General features: G+C 39.8%; 4 protein-coding genes across 4 annotated transcripts; 2 read left to right on the top strand and 2 right to left on the bottom strand.

Annotated features, from left to right (window-relative positions):
• Positions 1-9: 9 nt before the first annotated feature.
• Positions 10-5,308, bottom strand: ankzf1 (ankyrin repeat and zinc finger peptidyl tRNA hydrolase 1). The gene is made up of 16 exons (XM_079231142.1): positions 5,264-5,308; positions 4,743-4,884; positions 4,539-4,657; positions 4,327-4,429; positions 4,033-4,238; positions 3,823-3,932; positions 3,306-3,459; positions 2,738-2,960; positions 2,539-2,637; positions 2,205-2,369; positions 1,978-2,106; positions 1,443-1,725; positions 1,204-1,315; positions 954-1,121; positions 814-872; positions 10-689 (listed from the first exon to the last, which is right to left on the bottom strand). The coding sequence occupies exons 1-16, from the start codon at positions 5,264-5,266 to the stop codon at positions 563-565; spliced, it is 2,202 nt and encodes a 733-aa protein (XP_079087268.1). The 5' UTR covers positions 5,267-5,308; the 3' UTR covers positions 10-562.
• A 922-nt stretch (positions 5,309-6,230) lies between these two features.
• LOC306747543 (uncharacterized protein) lies at positions 6,231-7,910 on the bottom strand (the record flags this gene model as incomplete). The annotated part of the gene is made up of 5 exons (XM_079230600.1): positions 6,231-6,366; positions 6,445-6,566; positions 6,661-6,798; positions 7,482-7,582; positions 7,860-7,910. 5 exons carry the CDS (start codon positions 7,908-7,910, stop codon positions 6,305-6,307), a joined length of 474 nt encoding a protein of 157 aa, XP_079086726.1. The 3' UTR covers positions 6,231-6,304.
• Positions 7,911-8,905: 995 nt separating this feature from the next.
• On the top strand, positions 8,906-13,352 carry LOC306747542 (high choriolytic enzyme 2-like; the record flags this gene model as incomplete). Its single annotated transcript, XM_079230599.1, has 15 exons — positions 8,906-8,939; positions 9,041-9,196; positions 9,319-9,436; positions 9,771-9,949; positions 10,159-10,240; positions 10,330-10,463; positions 11,726-11,799; positions 11,900-11,951; positions 12,066-12,125; positions 12,204-12,356; positions 12,442-12,559; positions 12,680-12,858; positions 12,959-13,040; positions 13,124-13,248; positions 13,339-13,352. The coding sequence occupies 15 exons, from the start codon at positions 8,906-8,908 to the stop codon at positions 13,350-13,352; spliced, it is 1,560 nt and encodes a 519-aa protein (XP_079086725.1).
• Positions 13,353-14,412: 1,060 nt separating this feature from the next.
• Positions 14,413-18,838, top strand: tra2b (transformer 2 beta homolog). Its single transcript, XM_079231153.1, has 8 exons — positions 14,413-14,517; positions 16,269-16,414; positions 16,595-16,757; positions 16,925-17,113; positions 17,210-17,325; positions 17,962-18,198; positions 18,350-18,420; positions 18,508-18,838. The coding sequence occupies exons 1-8, from the start codon at positions 14,485-14,487 to the stop codon at positions 18,516-18,518; spliced, it is 966 nt and encodes a 321-aa protein (XP_079087279.1). The 5' UTR covers positions 14,413-14,484; the 3' UTR covers positions 18,519-18,838.
• The last annotated feature ends 1,590 nt before the right edge of the window (positions 18,839-20,428 follow it).

Below are 20,428 nucleotides of genomic sequence, written 5' to 3'. Positions count from 1 at the left end.
AAAGCAAGTTTGATTAAAGCCAGGTCTAAGCAGTCCTCCGAATAATTCACCTGACATGAGAAAATAGATTTTTCCAGCATTATTTCGGTGGCACCATTATTCTTAACCACTTCAGAGTTCAGTGTATCATTTGTAGCCAATTCATAATTGTAGCAAACCAATGTTGACTGATTTAAAACAGCAGCCAATTAGTTAATCTGACTCAAAGATAACTTTGTCTTTAAAAGGTTGAACATACACTGACGCCTGTGGAAAAATGACAACGACGTAACAAGTTTTTTAAATTTTTTATTGCATTTGCTCATTTACCATTTCCATTGTTGCAGATACTGTGAATAAATACATGTATTATGTTTAAGGTGTATTCTCCGTTGTCTTTATCTGACAAAATTGAATTTCAGATCCATATTGAGTTGAAAATAAAACTAGCACATTGACAAGACGGCCATATTAGAACTCTTATCAAGGCTGCCCAATTTCACTGTAGTTTTAATGAGGTAGCTTCCTTCCAACCAAGCTCTTCCACATAGAGTCAAACCATAGAAATATACATATTTGGGTGTTAAGTCTTGGCCGTAAGAGTGTGGGCTTTTCGATGTGCTTGGACACAGCTAGGGGTGCAGAACGAATACTCCAGGTAATGAAATGGGATCTTCCCAAGCAGAGACTCTCCACAGTACCAGCACCTCCTGGAGACAGAAACACAAAAAGCAAATTGTATTTCTGCGTGGAAAAAAAAAAAGCCTTTACATTATTCCCTGATGTGAAGTCCTTAGTTACATTATGACTGCACTCAATGAGTGGATGACTCACGTGACATTAGATGTTGCAGCTACTTGCACTGCTAACCTCCTCTCTGCTGCCAGAGCTCTCTTTAACAAAAAAGAAAACGGTTCAAATTTTCAAGATTTAAAAAAACAACCTGAATATCAGATTAAATGCACATAACTCACCTTTTCACGATCCGTCAGAGATGCAAACCTCTTCTTTTCCTCTGCCTCTGCCTCTTGTTTCCTCTTTTCCTCCCTTTGCTCTTTTTCTCGCTGTTTTTTTAAGACCTTTTGCGCCTTTTTCTTCTCTGTCTTTTTGGATTCAATCTCAGCTGTTAGAGGCCCAGGGACCTAGAGGTGTAAGTGTAAAACAAAAATAAGTGCGCTGCTTCTATTTAATGGCATACATGTAAAAGTTAGACTACAATCTTACCTGTGCCTTGATGTAGTCATATTTGTCAGGATTCTCGTCCATGTATTTACGAAAGACATTCCTTGTGTCTTTGTCAGGGCAGACAATATATGGCGTCTGCCCTTTTTTATCCCTGCAAAAGGAATATTTCAGAAATAATGTTTAAGATTGGGCATAGAATCACTGCATTCACTACAATTGCTACTACAATCACACTGAAATTGTAACCTTTACTACAGTTGAATATATCCTTTTCATACCTGCAGGCTGGGTCTGCTCCTGCATCCAGGAGCAGCCTGACCACTGCCTTTTGTGCAGCAGCTGAGGCAACATGCAGCAAAGTAAACCCTGCCGAGTCTATGGGCTGATTGAGGAGAATTAGAGGAGTTGGGACATCAGAAGGGTTGCTCTCCGACTGGTCCTGACTCTGTGACGTTTCTCCAGGTAGCTGAAGGAGTCCACGTAGAGCGTCCACATCCCCAACCTTACAGGCTGTGAACACTTCATCCCTCAGGCCATACTCTGACGATGCATCAACAATTCCTATAGACACAGAAAGTTAAATAATAAGTATCTTAAACATTATAAAGCGGGTAAAATAAGTATTGAACACGTCACCATTTTGCTCAGTAATATCAATCATGTCAATAGCACCTTTGGAAATATATTTACTGAGCAAAATGGTGATATATATACATACAGCGGGTTATTTTACCTGCTGTATATCACAGAGGTGGCAAGTTGCATGATGGTGCAACATAATGAACACATAGTGAGAAAGAAGCACTTCCTCACCTTCTAGTTGCTTCTTACTCTGTGCTTTCCTCTTCCTCTTGTGCTTTGTTTGTGTCTCTTGAGGGGCTTCTTCTTCGGGTGTAGCCTCGAGCACTTCTTCTTGATTGTCTGCTTCTGTGGGACTCAATTCTGTCACACAATGATGTTTCTATGTGATGTAAGCATTCCTTGGGGTTCTGTAATGTAGCTATAGCCACCTATGTGGGAGCACCCTGGACCCGACCTACCCTCATTTTGCAGTTTGGATTCCTCCTTCTTTCTACTCTTTCTTCTCCTATGCCTGGAGGGATTGGTTTCAAAATCCTTGAGGTGCAGTGTTCCTATGGTCAGCTCCACCATCTCCAGCTGGATGTCTCCGACCTCTTCTTCACCAGAGCCATCATGGTTTTCATCTGCTGATGCCAAAAATTAAGAAAGTGGGCTGAAATACCAAAATTCACAGTAAATAAATGTGCTGAAACGGCAATAATATGAACTCCTAAGTTAAGTAATTATATTTGACCCACATTGGAATGTCAGCCCATAGTGTACGCACGGTGCATGATAACCTCTTAAGCTTACCTTTATCTTGATCTGTATTTATTTGTGCTGTTGGTTTAACAGATTTTTTCCAGGCCTTCTTAGATGGAGCAAGCACTGCAGACATGTTTGTGTCTTTCCCTGCAACAAGACATGTTGCACACAGTATTGATTATACCCTGGCTGTACGGCCATGAGCAGATAACATGTCATTATTCCATGGATATGTAATTCAACTTACCATAAACATGGACAGTGGAAAGCACCTCATGTGCCCTCCGTGCCTCCCGAAACGTTGCCCTGCGTGTGGCAAAGGGGATTGTGTGGATCCTGGGATCTTTTTTGTCAAACGCAGCTGCACGACCACCAAAAAAGATGCTTTTATTGTAGCTGGGAGCTCGTACAAATATTGCAGAGGCTTCCTTTAAGTGTTCAGCCCAGCTGACCAGAACATCCTGAATCTCCTGCAAAATTATATACAAGTGTTTAGTGTGTGCACATGAAAAACATGCTACCTCACCTTATAATTGAATTGTAGAAAACACTACGGAAAAGAAACTAAAAATGGATTACATCAAAACATGTTTCATGGTTTACTTTCAAACGAAATGACCTGTCAAAAGGAGGATAAATACCCCAACAGAAACGTATTTGGTACAAGGGAAAAAGAATGGAAGTCAAGAGTAGCATGGATCCTCTTTAGCCATGTGACAGAAGGTCATAGCCAAATTAGTTTGTACTCGGTAAATACAAAAAGTATATCTAACTATCATTCTAAAGGAAGAAATGACAATGAACTGTAAGCTTGCCTTGACCAGCGCCGCCTCATTGTGTCGCCTCAGAGCAGCTCCTGCGGACTTAGGCGTGTGACTGCGGTTCTGAGAGTCTTTGAGTCCTTGAGCTGTGCCGCGCTTCGCTCGCACCGTGTAGCGGTGGAAGGTCTTGTGCTGAAGGACTTCTTTTCTGTAATTCAACACATTGTGTTGGACAGATGCTCACACACTACTGAGCTGGCTTTTATAGGGTCCCCACACATTTTTATGGACAAGATTTCAAAACTTTCCCATAACTTTTCAAAAATTCTTAGACCATTCACAACCTATTAATACACAACCACAAGTTTATATACCTTACTTTACGTGACCGGTTATACTACTAGTGTATTCTTTATGCATTAAAGTAGTGCGATGCAACAAAAATGACAGAATACATCCATTACATGGGAGGTTATCCACAGAAGACTACTGTAAAAATGTGTATTATTATACAATATTGAATTCTTACTTATTCCATGACATAACCAAAAAACTGTTCCCTCAGACTCACCCCTGGAATACAGCGCCAGCAAAGTGGCCTCCACCTGTCATGAGAATGACCCACACAGTCTTCTCACTTATGGCTCTCAGGGAGGATCCTACTTCTTGCTCCTCGTCCGACTGAAATATTACAGGAACAGAACATTCAACAGAACGTAGACTAAAATACATGACATGTCCGTGAACATACACATCACACACTGTACCCACGGGGCCTCACCTGTCCCTGTAGAATGGAGCGGTACACTGTTAAATATTGTCCGGCTGAGTTCTGGAAAACCACCTTGCTGGAATGCCGGCCAGTAAATAAACTGCTTTCAACTGAGCTGTCATTATCAGTGCCAGTCACATTGCTGCTTGTTCCTCCACTCTCACTATCCGAGTCCTCTGAATCTGAGTCCGAGCCCGAGATACTCGACATGTCACCTGTAAAGCAATGAATGAAAATCAAAACAAAAAAATTACAAACTATACATTCGCTTGTGTTCATTGTGCAGGACTCTAGTTTCCTCACCGGCTCCAGTCTTCCTTTCAAACTCCTCAGCTGTGACGGGCGGCATCCCCGAAATCTTTAGCCTCAAGTTGAAGCGATGCCAGTCAAGCTTGTAGTGCTCCGTCTGAAATGTAAAAGACAATGTTTTACTCGACCCATGCTTGTGTACAGTCTTCAGTACATTAACGAATCGCATCATATTAATAAAGCATAGTTTGAAGTTGCGTTGTCACCTGTTCCTCGCGACTAATAAAGGTGCATCTGCAGGCAGAGCAGACCATCTTGCCTGACACCTCTCTAACCAGGCTGGACTCCCGCTGTCTGTCATCCTCTGGCGATTTGTCTTCCAACTCTATGAGGAAGGCTTTTAATGTCAGCTTAATAGACGGAAAATTACTGTCTTTGCTACAGAAACCACAGCTACAATTCATACATACCGTCTGAGGCTGGGTCATTGTTTACAGCCTGACCCAGGACGGGGTTCACTCCTCTCAGTCCGTCCAGAGCCTCATCGTTTGGGCACAAATGAAAGATCGAGCGGTACTCGACACCAGTCGTCATATTCTGGATCTCATTGGCCTGCCAAGTTAGGACATAAGAAACAGAGAAACCGACGGTAAGTTTTGATCGGAGTTATCCAAAACAATACGTTTTAGTTTCGGATATTGCCACAATAATTAACGCCAAGTCTGCAGTTAACAGCTTAGTCTAGCTCTTACAACATTGTTGTCATGAGCTGGCAACAGACTGCAAACCAGTTTGGCCCTATTGTGAAAGCTAACGTTATTTCAGCTGATGTAACATTCACTGCTCTTTGAACGCCACATGTAGCAGTGACTAATAGCCATTATCGTTCAATAAAAAAGGTGTGCAGTCTATCTTTTTCTAATAGGTAATTTAGTATATTACAGCTTGTGTAAGTTACAATTAACTAACTTAAAAATAGTCATCAACTTACCATAAAAATATGTTTCGAAAAGCAGTGCTACTAACGTTGTGTTACCTTGTTTCCTCATAATATGTCTACGGAAGCCCGAAAGTGACAATAACGCGTCAACGAGAAGGCGTCCACAGCAGGCAGTGGACTGCAAAGCGGACTGTAGAAGTACATTTACTTTGAAAGGAAGGGACAATTTGACCGTACTGGTACTTTACTTGAGTATTTCCATTACTCCAATACAATTCTGAAACGGATATTGATTACTCTATTACATGTATTTGATCACTTTAGTTGGGATTTATTATCATAGGTTAAGGAACCCAGTAGTTGTGTGATTTACCCCCACTCCAATTCATCACCAATTACTATCCATTAACTCTGAAGTGGGCCATTCTGCATGATGAGTGCTTTACTTTTAGTACTTTCATTATATTTTGATTTCAATATGTTTGCTTAGTTATTGTTTCAGTGTAGGACTTTGACTTGTAACAGAGTATTTCTATGCTCTGGTACATTGAGTTTTGTCCCATTTTCTTGTTAAATAGTAAGGCCCCTTTATTCATTTATTTTTTTACAAGCATTAATCAGTTGTATGCATAGTGAGGGAAGCGTCAGCAATAGAAGTTTATATCCATGTACAGGGCTGTATGTTTGTGTACATCACTAGTCAAACAGAGTATATTGAGTGTTGAAATAAATGGAGAGTTTTCTGTAGTAGATTTTAGCACTGTAATAGTTAGACAGGTAAACAAACCAGGAGTATCAGTGACCAAATTATCCTTTTAGATGAAGGATTTTCATATTTTTCCATATTAAGCTCCTTTTAAGCTTTTACATCGAGTACCACCACTTGCTTTTTGTTTTTAACAAACCAAATATTCATACCCAAAGAGATATCCTACTGGGCTATTAAATACAAGAGCTTCTGGGACAAGATCAAGTCAAACATTTTATTAGGTGAAACTAAAAATAGACACAAGGATGTATGAATATGAAATGCATTGGGAAATAAAAACAAACACGCGTGTAATCTTTGAAAACAAACATTACATTTTTGATTCACTTGGGTTTGCGTCGATGTCTCTTTGATTTGATAGTTGGTGCTTGGATCAAAGATTGTGCTGTTGGCAAAGAAAGACAGCCAATTACAAACTACTGTATTTCAAAGCCAAGTTTATTATACTACAAGCTCCCCTTACCAGCCATATTACGAGCCTTAGTCTCTGCCAGATGCTCCTTCACCTCCCGAATTTCAGCAGCAAGACTTCTCGCTTTGTTTGTGATGCGCTCACTCCTTTCCTGCAAATCATTCCTTTGTTTTCTGAAAGACAATAAGTATAGTGAAATTATTCTGGACAGGGTTTATCCAAGGTTACATTCTCACTCTCTATATGCATGGAACACAGCACATTAACCTTTCCTCAGAGTCTTGTCTATTCAGTTCTTCAGAAAGGTGCTTTTCCTCTTGCAGCAGATGACCCAGTTGCACCAATGAATCTAAAACGTCACCTTTTCCAATCATCAGATCCACTCTCCGCACAGTTTCTACTTCACTGCAAATAAGAACGGGACCCATAAGACAAATACGAATTGAACAAAGTCACAACTGTATGATATGATAGTCTATAAAGTAGTGTTTGGTCAACCTTGAGTGAAGCTAAAAACTGTTGGGTAACAGGACACTAAGCAACTTAGGTTCATCATGTAAAAAGGATCCATGTTCTGTTCCTTTAAGCATGAAACACTTCCAATACATACTTCTCATGGAAGTCATTTTGACTATTTTTCTTCGATGATCAGTAAAAATGTCTGTTGGAATGAAGGTATTGACATGCGGCTGTGTCTTTACATTTGGTAAGCATGCTGCATATTACCAGAGATTGGCAGTAGAGCAGGGATGTCACTTCTATCACACCAATTAGGCCATGGTTGTTAGTATGAATAAACTTACATTTGTAATTTTGTTAAACCTACATTCACCTATGGGCCAAACACACTACTGCATAACATCATGTCAATAGTGTGCTTTCATGTGTTTGTTATTTAAAGATAGAACAACGTTTTAATACCCATACTAATAACATGCCATCGTATGCAACAACTTCACAGAAGACACAGGTGGAGACAAAGTCGTATTTCCCCCGCCCCCATTTTCTTCCCAAGAGACCAAATTCAATGCACCACAAATTAACCATACTAACGCTAAATATGTGGACTATAATAAAGGTAAAAGTACCATTGAATGATCTCTTCTTCAATACGCAGTCTTTTTTGCTTGACCTCGGCCAGTCCACGAATGTGTTCTTGGATTGCATGCTGCAGCTCTTTGATCTGCTCCTGCAATTTAATGACAGGGGAGTCGCAGCGTTTAGTTACATACCGTAAATTAGTTTTCTGAGAAAGAGGTAACTAACACCAACATTCGCTATACTGTTGGCAAGCTGCCATAGCAGGTTCTTTAGCCGTCACATGAATGCAATCTTCCTTTCACATTAGCGTATTTCGCTGTAGTCACCGACATCAAACTTTGCACATGTAACGATAAATGAGCTACGTTAACACTGACCTATGCAAGTTACGTGGCACACAGTAAATAGCATTCGCATCAACCTACCGTAGAATCACAGTGTTGTGACTGAAGTGTAGCACCAAAATAAGCGGGCATGATGACATTTGCTACGTAAGTGATTCCTAAAATCTCTGGCACTATTTATAGAACTGTGATACCGGGAATCGATCCCGGGTCCTGTCTTTCTACCTGTCCCGTTTATGTCAAGCACTTCCGGATGAAATGCCAGAGCCCGGATAGCTCAGTCGGTAGAGCATCAGACTTTTAATCTGAGGGTCCAGGGTTCAAGTCCCTGTTCGGGCGGTAGCATTTTCTTCTTTTTACAACCTATTTAGAATGATTATATGTTATTAGCTAGTGTGTTTTGCAATAGTAATTTATCATCTGAAATTAGCAGCACAACATAGCATGTTAACTGTTGGTGAGCTTTGCTTCAGTAGAGAGAAAACAGCCCTCCTGGTAGACGTTAAGACACCCAAAGCCTAAAATTGGCCAGAAACCTGTGCCAAACATGAAACCATTTAATTTTAAGCTAGTCATTGAAGTGGAGCTGTAATTACCCACAGTGAGACCTTGCATTACCCTACTGTTGGAGTTGTTGTTTATGAAAGAATCAATCTAATATGGGGATTAAACTCACTCACAAACAAATAACAGTAACCTAGTAATTTACCTGATATAATCATGGGTATTATCTCTGGACAGTGATTTGGAACACCTATAAAGCGTAGGTCTTTGTGCAGGTAAAATGGCAACACTGAAGACACATCTGACTGAAGATGGAGCAGATTATCCTCTTGTGCCTGGTTTCCACCTTTCTATCGACCGTACATGCTCAGGTAAATATTCAGGATTGGAGTGGGGCTGGGATTTTAACAAGTTCAACAGCACCGTTAAATAGAATCGCAAACAACTTTGTCCACCTTATTTGCAGAAATTTTTGTTCAGCCCAAAATGGGGTCCTGCTGGCTACAAAGGTAAATGCAATTTGGATTTGATCTAAATGTTTATGTGAGACAGCAGTAAAAACGCACTTTGCTGACGAAAAGCTTATTTTTTTTAAAGAACGGGAAGAGCATGATGGGACAGCAATGGATGAAATAATTAAAGCGAATGAGTTCCAAGGTAAGTTTTTCACAATTTACTTATTTTTTTTTGCACTTTACACAATAAATGAGCTGTTGCCATGTCTAGATTTATTTAATGTTCCCTGATATTTGTCTCAGCCTCCCGAATTATAGACGGCACTACCAGTCTCAGAGAGGGAGACATTGCTGTTTCTTCTGGACGGCGCTCCAAAGTCTGCTTTGCTCGTAGCTGCCTCTGGTCTAAATCAGTGGATGGACACGTCTATGTTGCATACAAGCTCTCACCTGATTACTGTATGCTATTTAACTTTTCTATGTGTAAACAAATGTAACACATTACAGTCAGAACTCACTAACTTTGTATTTGACGATTTATCATTTGTTTGTTCCATACTACTCTGTCCATAAATTTACAGCTGAAATGGAGACAAAGCTCATAAAGAAAGGGATGGAAAGTGTAGAGAAAGGTACCTGTGTGCGATTTGTTCCTTGGACTCACCAACGAGACTACGTCGACATCCAGCAAAAGTCTGGGTGAGAGTCTTTGCAAGAGTTTGATCCATGCAGTCTTTATTTTGAACATTTTACCACATTTTTGCCAAATGTTTCTGTGTGGAAGAGATGGGAAATGGAGCATCTTTTAGAACTATAAGTCGAACTTTCATGGAAAGACCTGCAGTTATCAATTAATATGAACTTCCCTGCTCTATGGTACAGCACTAAACTCACTCCTTGAAGTTGATTGAATGATATGTGCTGTGTGTGTGTGTGTGTGTGTGTGTGTGTGTGTGTGTGTGTGTGTGTGTGTGTGTGTGTGTGTGTGTGTGTGTCTGTGTGTGTGTGTGTCTGTCTGTGTGTGTTAATCCAGCTGTTGGTCCTACCTTGGTGCTCGTGGTGGAAGACAGACCGTGTCTCTTCAGAGTCCCGGCTGCCTCCGTGTTGGCGTGATCTCCCATGAATTCATGCATGCCCTGGGCTTTGTGCACGAGCAATCTCGCTTTGACCGGGACAACTATGTCACCATCATGTGGCCAAACATTTGGAGGGGTAATTTCAAAGGGGCAGAAAGGGGGGGTGGTGGTGCTGGGGAATGAGATCTCCACAAATGTTAAAGTTAAGAACAATTATGATTAACTGTATTTCTATACCAATTTTAAAAACAAAACTGAGATATTGACAACAACAACAACAAAATATATCAAAATAAATGAATGCTCACAAATATGAATCATTAAATATTTCCCAACTTTCAACAGATCGGTTGAGGAACTTTGAGAAATTCAAGACTGACAGTCTGGACCTACCATATGACTATGGCTCAATCATGCACTTTGGGACGTAAGTAATAATTGGATGTAGATCACTCAACAATATATTCTACTGTGGTGTGTGTATTATGATGTAACACATAATATGTATATGTTTAGGTATGCATACTCTCAGGACGGGCAGCCAACCATCATTCCAAAGAACGTCCAGAACAGCAAGGACATAAGGCTGGGCCAGGCATCAACTCTTAGCCACATCGACAAAATGAAAATCAACAAGCTTTATAAATGTGGTTAGTAACAAACATCTTGAACTAACCTCAAGTAACTATTTCAGAGCCAACATATTGCAAAATGGACATATAATACCAACCATGTCATTTTGTCTCTCTCTCTCTCCACAGGTGGCAAGGATGATTACTAACCCAACTGAACTGAGTTGAAACAGGAATTTGCTAAAAGCTCATACAATAAAACAATGTCAAATCATAGAAACAATTTCAATAAAGATTGATTCAAGCTTTGTATCAGCATTTAACCGGTGTGCATGCAGTCGTGTGTGTTTAAATAAGACATGTTGCTGATGTTTAGAAGGCTGAGAAAGTGAGCCAGGGTGTAAACTATTGTTTTAGTATAGAGAGAAACAGTCATCCAAATGTCCTTCCCCACCCAATATATAGTATACAGCATGTCATTTCAAGAATCAGTAACAGATGTATGTGAAGAAAATGTAATACTACTTGCATACATGCTAGCATATACGTAATACTGCAGCAAAATAAACTTTTTGAAACCATAAAGCATGGGTCATGTGATCACATTAAAGGATAACTAGATGGAAGTACATTTTAGTTAGATGAAGACTGGAAAAACAGACCTGGATTAAAAAAGAACCAATTTGTGGTTTTCCAAGACACAAATTTATCCATACTTGAAACCATGCACCCTTAACTCAGATCCAGGTATATTATATAGTACTATAATGTTTTGCAGTGACATATGATAAACTTATATCAGTCATTGCCCTTCAAATTGGCCCCTTGATTAAAATAGAAACACTATTTGGAAATGGATAAGGGTTTGTTTTTATAGATTCACCCACGCGACAAAATGATCGTGGTCAAGACAGTTATCAAGTGATAGTTTATCGCTAAATCACTGGTTGCTGGTACAGTCAGACACAAATTGCTGGTCTGTTGGACTGGGTGGACAGTTATTCTCGTGATAGCAACTGCTGAGTTGTAGCAAATCCAACAGCAATACACCTTTAAAGTATCTTCATTTCTGAAAGTGCTGAATCTTACATGCACTAAGTACAGGACACAAGTCAAGGTCAGCATCAGGACCACCTGTTAAGGATCAGCAGTGGACTTGAGTAAATTACACACACTGGATGATGAGGGGTCTTAATCATGCTTCATCACAGAACATTTGCCCAATCAGTACAGAGCCGAGGAGGATAGGTGCATATATAGATTCAGTGGAGGAGAGGAGTTCATTTAGCGCTCGCATCGGAAGACTGCAGACTGAAACGGTCCACCAGTCTGAAACCCAATAATGCATTCTACCATGATACTTCTGGGTGTTTTGTTTGGCTTGCTGACCCAGGCATACACTCTACCTGTTAAGGTCAGTACCGTGCAAACATATTTTAGAGCAAAAAGACCCTTTTAATCTCATAATTCTTTTTGCAACCAGAATGTATTATAATGCACCTTTTTAATTACAGAATTCTACTGGAGTGAATGAGGGAAAAGTGAGGCTGAAAAGGAAATACTCAGGTGGGCTCTTTTGAAAAAGTTTTACATTCACAGTCATCGTGAATGTAAATAATAACACTCTACATATTAGAAAATTGAGGAAGATTGTATTGATCTGTCTGTTTTTGTGTTCAGATGAAATTGCAGAGTACGATGACATTAATGCAATGGATCAAATCCTGGAAGTCAACAGGAGTAAGTAAGCTGTGTATTTGGGTAAAAGTTGTTCGGGACACCCTAGACTAATTCAATGTGATTTTTTTTTCCCATCAGGATTGCGAGCCCCCCGAGGAATGTCCTTCAGAGATGGCGATATCGCCAACTCATATGTACGGAGTGCCATAACCTGCCCAGGCAATGCCTGTCTGTGGCCAAAATCAGTTGATGGATTTGTTTATATTCCCTTCATGCTCTCTCCACTATATGGTACGAATACACCGATTTAAAGAGGTGTTGAAAAGGCATTGGGAGTTCAAATCTGTTGAACTCAAATGTTTTTTTTTTGCGGTAGACGACATGGACAGAATCACCATAGAAACTGGGATGCAAGACATTGCTTCTGGGACATGTGTTAAATTTGTTCCACGCACTCATGAAGGCAGCTTCCTCGACGTTCAGCCTAGATATGGGTGAGCATGACTGCTACATGTGGCTTTTTAAAACGTCTTGAAATGGACTGTGAATATCATTCTTACATAGAGTGTATTGCGATGATGACACATTTTGTTTTTTTGATTATGTACCCCAAGTTGTTGGTCGTTTCTGGGGCAGACTGGAGGAAGCCAGGTCCTGTCACTGCAGAGTCCTGGGTGCATGTGGTCAGGAGTGGCCGCCCACGAGTTCATGCACGCCCTGGGCTTTGTACATGAGCAGTCTCGCTCAGACCGAGACCAGTATGTCTCAATTGCATGGAGAAACATCATGCCAGGTTTGGATGAGTGATGACTTCTCAACATTATGTTGTTACATTCAGAAAGCCTTCTCTTTACCTACTTATTAATTTCCTTGGATCTTTCATCTTTTGACAGACCGCATTCATAACTTTAGGAAACAGGTGACGAACAATCTCAATAGTCCATATGACTACAACTCTGTCATGCATTATGGAAGGTGAGCTGCTCTTCGAGGCAACATAGTTATTGGTTTTGCATGTTGTCCTGCAATACCATATTTTGTATGTCTCCTTCATACAGATATGCCTTCTCTGAAGATGGTGGACCAACAATAATCCCCAGACCAGATCCTTACATTCCCATTGGCCAGCGAGATGGACCCAGTAACCTAGATCTTCATAAAATAAATGTCCTATATAACTGTGGTAGGTGAACTCACACATATTCTGACCGAAAGAAAATCTTTATTTCATTCAAAATGATTTATTGCATTTTCTCTCTACTCCCCACTCCAGGTGTCAATGAGTAACTGGATCCAGAGTGTTAAATTCTGTCATATTCTGTTGTCAGATGTGTGAAGTGGTTCATTGTAACTTCTGGTCTTGAGTATAGATAAGATGGGCAATATTAGTTTCTAGCAATTTCATCTTTCTATAATTGAATTATTATAAAAAAAATTCTACTCTGTACCATAGAGGACAATCTACTAACCTTTGATAAAGATATGGATGAATAAAAGGGGCAAGAATTGAAAGCTGTTTTTCTCTAACATAGCTCAAACGAGCACTGTGGTTTTGATGTGCCGGCTGCTGCCAATTAGATCGTTGCATCTGATCTTTAAATCAATTTGTTCCATTGTCTGCCTTCTTCTCAACTTCTGCTCACCTGCAATAAAGAAAGTACAACTGTAATGGAGTAATAGTCTGTTTTATCTTTGGTCACATCTCTGCTCTCCACTGCCTAAATACATTTGTAGTGGAAGAGAAAAAGGAAGAAAGGCAAAGAAACACTAGCAGGAACAGACAGTGTTTCTAATGGAATACATAGTGCCAACAATGTGAGAAAAACATTTTATTTTAGAAAACATATAGTCTTATTAGCTCCTGTGTGATATAACATTAAATATTAACATAACTTTGGCTAAATGAGCATGCAGTTAGATTCTCTTTGAAATAGTGCACATCAACATGTTCAATATATAATTGTTTTATGGTTTAATAAACCAGTACATCTCCTATTGAATTTTAACAGTATACTAGCATTTCCTGTTTTCATTTAGAAATCCCTCAAGGTAAAAGATTGAGTGAACTTGATCAATGTCCAGTACATTGCAATCTAAAAAAAAATCCTTCATACCATTATTCCCCCAAACTATTTTTTGTAATTTGCTTTGTTATTAGGCTATACAGAGTCAAATAGGAAATATGGACCTAACTCTTTAAGAGGCTGAAATTAGTTAAAGCAACTATAAGAGTATATTTAGGAAGAAAGTAGCTTGATTGCTTATCATAATCATGTGGATCCATCCCGAGCGTCCAGGGCGGGGAGGCAGTGACGCGCGTGCGCACACACCCACGCACACAGGCTGTTGTAGCTAGCTGCTGGTTAGCTCCGCGGCATAAAAACCTGGCATTGTAGTATATTCAGTGGCACTAACAAAAATGAGCGATAACGACAAAGGTTACGGCGAGCGGGTACGTATGAGGGCGTCCTGCCGTTTCGTTAATAACTCGTCGTGTGGAATTTAAAGGTCACGTTACGTTAACAGCCTCCACATTGTGTGGACGGACGCTAGCTCACGAGCTCGTGGATCGACGTTAGCTAGGCCTCAGTCCACACATTACATGCCAACTAATCTAGTAAAACCCCCAACCTGCGGGTTTGAGAGGAGTTCAATGTTACTCGTTCAACATTAATCATTTTTAACCATGTATTTAGCGTTACGTTGGCAAATGGCGTTATTTACGCAGTCGGCCGTGTGGGCTGAATAGCTAACGTCAATTCTAAAATGTGCAGGAATTGTACTTTGAAGGAATAACATGTTATATATATATATATATATATTCTTCATCTAAAACTTGAATTGTGGGTTATCTCTCATTTTGGGCATTGCAACAATCTGTCAATCCAACAACATTTTTACGATTTTAGACGAAAACAAACGGCCTCAAGATGTCTTCTTATTCATTTGCATTAACACACGTTCAGCCCCTTGTCCCGTTGCATAGTAATTGTCTTAATGTAATGCTTTTGTTAAAGTAAAGCAAATGGTCAATACAAGGCCACAATGTAGCGTTATGTGTTTGCGTGTGCCGCTGTGTTTAACCGAAATAGTTTCTCTTTAAAGAAAATGTATCTTTACAGTGTTACTCCCAAGATGTCTGTCGTGTCTGTGCGGAAGCATCTTGAGGTCGTTAGAGCTAACTTAAACCGACATTTATTTATTTGTGTTAAAGGAAATAACTGTTGGTGGGGTTTAATGTTTAGGAGGTATTATACACATTCAGTGGTTTGATGTACTCTTGGAGGCCACTTGACATAACTTAATTGAACAGGGTCCATTTAAAATGGAAGACAGTATATTTATTGCAAAAGGTTAAAGTTAAAAAATATGAGATAATCACAGCTCATATTATTCTACAGGACAATGTTTGTTCTGTGTTGCATGTTTGACAAAAAAAAAAGCCTCTATATGACATAAGAGTAAATGTAGAACCGCTGCATGTGAAATATGTATTGAACTTTACATTGAAACGTTGTATTGTGTGCTCTTAAACATGTCCATGCTTGTCATGAGATATAATAACACTAAGTTGAATGAGGGTGCCATTTTAATTGGAGTCATATATTCTTCATCCTTTTCTTTTTCATAAAGGTGAAGAAGAAAGTGCGGAAGAAGTCCACTTAATTTTCAATAATATGAAGCTCTGATGTGTGAAGCTGAAATTGTTGAATGCATGCTAAAACAGGAGGAGGGAAGAAGTATGGGCAGTGTGTGAGATGGGGGAAGTAAGAAGAAGTAAAACAATTGAAGAAAGAAGAATAATGTGAAGTAATGAAGTTACAGAAATGAAGTTAAGGAAGTAATCTGGATAAGGCCACAGCGCTAAGTAATCTTCTGGTCTGTTTGTCAAATGCGTGCATGTTTTTGTTATTGAATACAACAAACAGTTTAATCATTGCAATTTTTATACAACTGACAAATTCCTGTTATTTCATCATGTTGCCTATATAATTATATTGATTTTTGTAATCCTGTTGATGTCATATTATCCACGGCAACTAAATAACATTTACCTGCATTCCTAATCCACGGCAACTAAATTCTGTATTTTTCAAAGGATAGTCTTAATTACTGCATAGAATGATTGATTCAGGCACATTTCTCAGTTTGTCCTCTCGTTGATGCTGATAAGAGGTGTGTTGGTGTGTGTGGTTCGTTCAGGAGTCTCGCTCTGCTTCCCGAAGTGTGAGTCCAAGGGGCTCTGGGAAGTCGGCAAGCCGCTCCCCAGCCCGGTCACCTGCCCGTTCAAAAGAAGGCTCACGACACACCCGCTCTAAAACTCACTCTCGGTCCAGGTCAAAATCGGGGTGAGTGGCTTTTATTTATTTTTTAAGCACTCCACGTATATCTTCATATCCAATCTGTCCATTTGATAGATCGGATATATACAGTAGATACATATCTGTCTTTTGAAGCATCTGTAAGGAAATTGGATTTGAATAACTGCAGAACCAGTATGAATGTTGGAAGTGATTCTGTCTCCATAGGTCTCACTCCCATCGTGGCTCACGGAGACACTATAGCCGATCTCGCTCCCGCTCAAGGTCCTCTCGGCGCCGATCTCACAGTAGGTCCTACAGTGGAGAGCGCCGTCGCAGGAGTCATAGCCGCTCACCGATGTCCAACCGCCGCAGGCATATCGGCAATCGCGTAAGTGCTCAATGGACCTTTTTTAAAGTCAGCTTTCTGCATAATGTCTGACTATATTCATCTTGGAGTATGTCTTACTTAAAGAAAGAAAAGAAACTCAATTGTAAAAACACTTGTGTTTTGATTATAAAGGACTCCTCAGAATCTTAATATCTTTCAAATTGCAGGCCAATCCAGACCCAAATGGTTGCGTGGGAGTGTTTGGTCTGAGCTTGTACACCACAGAGAGGGATCTGAGGGACGTCTTCTCTAAATATGGCCCCCTGGCGGATGTCTCCATCGTGTATGACCAGCAGTCGAGGCGCTCTCGGGGCTTTGCCTTCGTCTACTTCGAGAAAAAAGATGACGCTAACGAGGTATAAGAACACAAGTTGGGGAAAAGTCCCCTGGCTAACCTGTTCCTGGAATATTTTCTGGGTCTAAAGAGGTAATTTATGTTTGTTCACTGTCAGGCAAAGGAACGAGCTAATGGCATGGAGCTGGATGGTCGTAGGATCAGGGTGGACTTCTCTATTACAAAAAGACCCCACACACCAACCCCTGGAATCTACATGGGTCGGCCCACATAGTAAGGCATTATAGTGTTTGTGTGGATTGATTATTTTTTGTTCTAATCTATCAAAGATAAAGATAGGATCCATTAAAGGGTTGAGGGTGCATCTTATTTGCTCTGCTTATAATTTCTTAAGTATGTATCTTCCAAATAGATGGCTTTTTATTACTTTGGCCATTAGGAGCTAAAGTTACTGTAATTTATGGAATCGATTCAGCTCTGGTTACTTTATTTTGCCTTAACTGAAGTAAGAAATTTAGCTGGAAAAGAAATGTTGTGTTATATTAGAAGTGTATCATCAGGTGAGTAATCAAGAACTGCTTGTGTCATGTCATAAACTAAATGTAACTTATAAAATAGACGCAGAGTACTGCCCATACAACCATATTTATAGAACTTCCAGCTGTATTGTTATTTTGCTAAAACTGTACCAGATCCAGAGCTCAGAAAGAAATAACAGATTATGTGAAGGAGCACTTAAATTGAGTTTATTAAAACATTAGAATGACCTGAATGTTATATTTGACATAATAGGTACCTGTCTTTTTTAAATTGAAATGATATTGTTTAGATAGAATATATAGTTAGACATAACTGTAAATCTAAATAAATTGGAAATGAAGTTTCATCTTTGCATTGTCCTCTGTATAGTGGTGGTGGTGGAGGCAGCAGCAGCAGCGGAGGAGGAGGAGGCGGGGAGAGTGGGGGTGGCGGCGGAAGTAGCAGCGGGGGCGGCGGCGGCAGAAGTAGCAGCAGTGGCGGCGGTGGAAGTGGCCCTCGCCGCAGTTCTCGTGACTATGACCGTGGATACGATCGCGGGTACGACCGTGGATACGACAGAGGTGGCTGTGAACGCTATGACGACAGGGACCACTACAGATCATACAGGTAAAAATATATATCTATCTATCTATCTATCTATCTATATCATGTTTTTAAAGGTAGTTCCTCAGAATAACAATAGGATATTAATTGTGCGTGTTTTTTTCTCCTTGTTTTTGCTACACTCTTGAAATGTGTTAATTTTGTCTGGTTTCAGAAGGCGCTCTCCGTCCCCATACTACAGAGGGGCGTACAGGTCTCGGTCCAGATCGCGATCCTATTCTCCCCGTGAGTACTTTTTAGTAAATTATCCACTTTTTTTAATTCATGCATTAAACTGGTTGCAATGGGTTTACTCGCTTTTTTGTTTCACAGGTCGCTATTGAACGTTGGTCAAGCCCCTCCAACTCCCACACACGAACAGGAAATGTTTCTGAGTGGAATGATTGATTTCAGTATTGATCTTTTTTCTTAAGGTGATCTTCATACTTCTGTTTGTTAACGTGTATGACCAGTAAATATATGCTGGGATCAGTTTTGAAGAAGTGTCATTTTACGTGACTAAACTGTCCCCTCATGATTTTAATTGTATAGGCAACAACTCCATGAAAAATATATTAATGTTCTTATTAATGTATTTTTTGTATACAAGATCGAGTGAACGTTCATCTTTGAACAGATTAAAAGGAAGAAGCTTTTTTTTTCACTTTGACTCCTTTGACTCGTCCTTACTTACAGCTTTTCTACAGTTCAACCATTTTCTGCTGCAAGGCTGTTATGATACAAACATACAACACCTTCATTTTACCACATTGCTTTGTGTTGACTTTTGCAGAATTTTCAGACTACACATCCTCAAATTCTGACCCCATTTTTATGTAAAATACACACCTGGAAAGTTTTTTTTCTTGCTCACTTGTGACACAAAATTGTGACAAGATCTGTCCACAGGTGGACCGAGACAAACACCTGGTAAAGTACTCAAAACCACTTCCGTGATAGTTCCCGCTACAATAAGGGTCTCCAGAACCACATTGTTCCATGATTGCATGCATTAGAAAACTACACATTCCCTCTGCCTGGTTTCATATCTTTGAATATTTGCCTACATCTCAATTTCTTCTGATTTTCAGACTAATACTCCCCGACCAGAAACTGTACATCTGTTTTACTAGTCAGGGAATGCACATGTTTAAACTATAGGTGGGTTAATTTACTGTCACTATATTTACAAGTTATTGGGAAGAGTAATCCAAAAGTAAATGCAGCTAAACAAGTTAATTTCACCAAGTACAGTGTTTAAACAGCTGCTCAACATATAAGGCGCGATCTGTCCGGTCTCACGTCTACCCCTGCTGGTCACACAGAGTACATGATACACTGAAGGACTTGTTGACATCTCCAGTTTATTGTAGCCTGTTGATTTAGTTAAAGGGTATATTCAACAAAGTGATGAAAAGAAATATCAACTAGTGGGATCAAGCATTGCAGATCATTTGTTCATGTTTTGAAACCTTCAGATATTGTGCCCTTCACACCAATACAGCAGAGGTGAATGAATTTTATTTGTGGCGCTCACAGCGAGCTAACCCTCTAAAAGTAATTTTAAATGTAAGAGGTAGCCAGTAGTACACTGATGCACTTGCATGTAAATTCTCAATTATCCTTTTTTCTATTGTACTTTATACAGTTTTAGCGCATGTTCTGCATGCAACTGTCCTCCTGAATTACAGGCAAGGAAAGAAAGGTTACTAGTTAACTGATGGCTCTGTTCAGTTTTGAGAACGTTTTTGTGTGCAATACTTGACTAAATCAAGTAAATAGCTACTTTACACATTTTATTGCACAACAAAAGAACGGACCTTTGAGACAGTCTAGCTATTAATATGAATGCGTAAACTGTTATTGCACCACGTTTTATCTCTCAGGGGTTACCATAGTACAACCAGAAACATGTCAGGAAGATGTACACTGAAATATGAATTCCATTTCAATCCTAGTTTGCTATTATGCTGCTGTTTGGATTGTTCTTTTTTCCAAGCCACCCCCCTCGTTTTTATGAATGTAACTGGTCTACCTATAATTGTATTAATTGCCATTTTATTTCCTATGTTGTGGTTATTAGCATCAGTTGATTAGAATGGGAGTTTTTTTCTTCTGTTAAGACAAGCAAAGGTACTCGCATCATTAACACAGAAAATGTAATACAGGGGTATGACGGAGGAAAGTGAAAAGACACCAGTCGCACCACTGACCACACCTTTGAAACAGCATCCGCTCATTTCTTTCCTTCTCG

Source organism: Taurulus bubalis (genome assembly GCF_910589615.1).
Source record: "Taurulus bubalis genome assembly, chromosome: 15".
Taxonomy (NCBI): domain Eukaryota; kingdom Metazoa; phylum Chordata; class Actinopteri; order Perciformes; family Cottidae; genus Taurulus; species Taurulus bubalis.
This window is presented reverse-complemented; position numbering and strand designations above follow the sequence as displayed.

Excerpts from the sequence above, each read along its gene's own strand:
- ankzf1 (XM_079231142.1), bottom strand. Across the intron at positions 3,460-3,822 it reads GCTGGCGCTGTATTCCAGGG|AAAAGAAGTCCTTCAGCACA; the intron begins GTGAGTCTGAGG and ends GTTGAATTACAG. Across the intron at positions 2,107-2,204 it reads ATCCAAACTGCAAAATGAGG|AATTGAGTCCCACAGAAGCA; the intron begins GTAGGTCGGGTC and ends ATTGTGTGACAG.
- tra2b (XM_079231153.1), top strand. The coding sequence starts at position 14,485 with ATGAGCGATAACGACAAAGGTTACGGCGAGCGG. Across the intron at positions 16,758-16,924 it reads GCAGGCATATCGGCAATCGC|GCCAATCCAGACCCAAATGG; the intron begins GTAAGTGCTCAA and ends TTCAAATTGCAG. Across the intron at positions 17,326-17,961 it reads TACATGGGTCGGCCCACATA|TGGTGGTGGTGGAGGCAGCA; the intron begins GTAAGGCATTAT and ends TCCTCTGTATAG.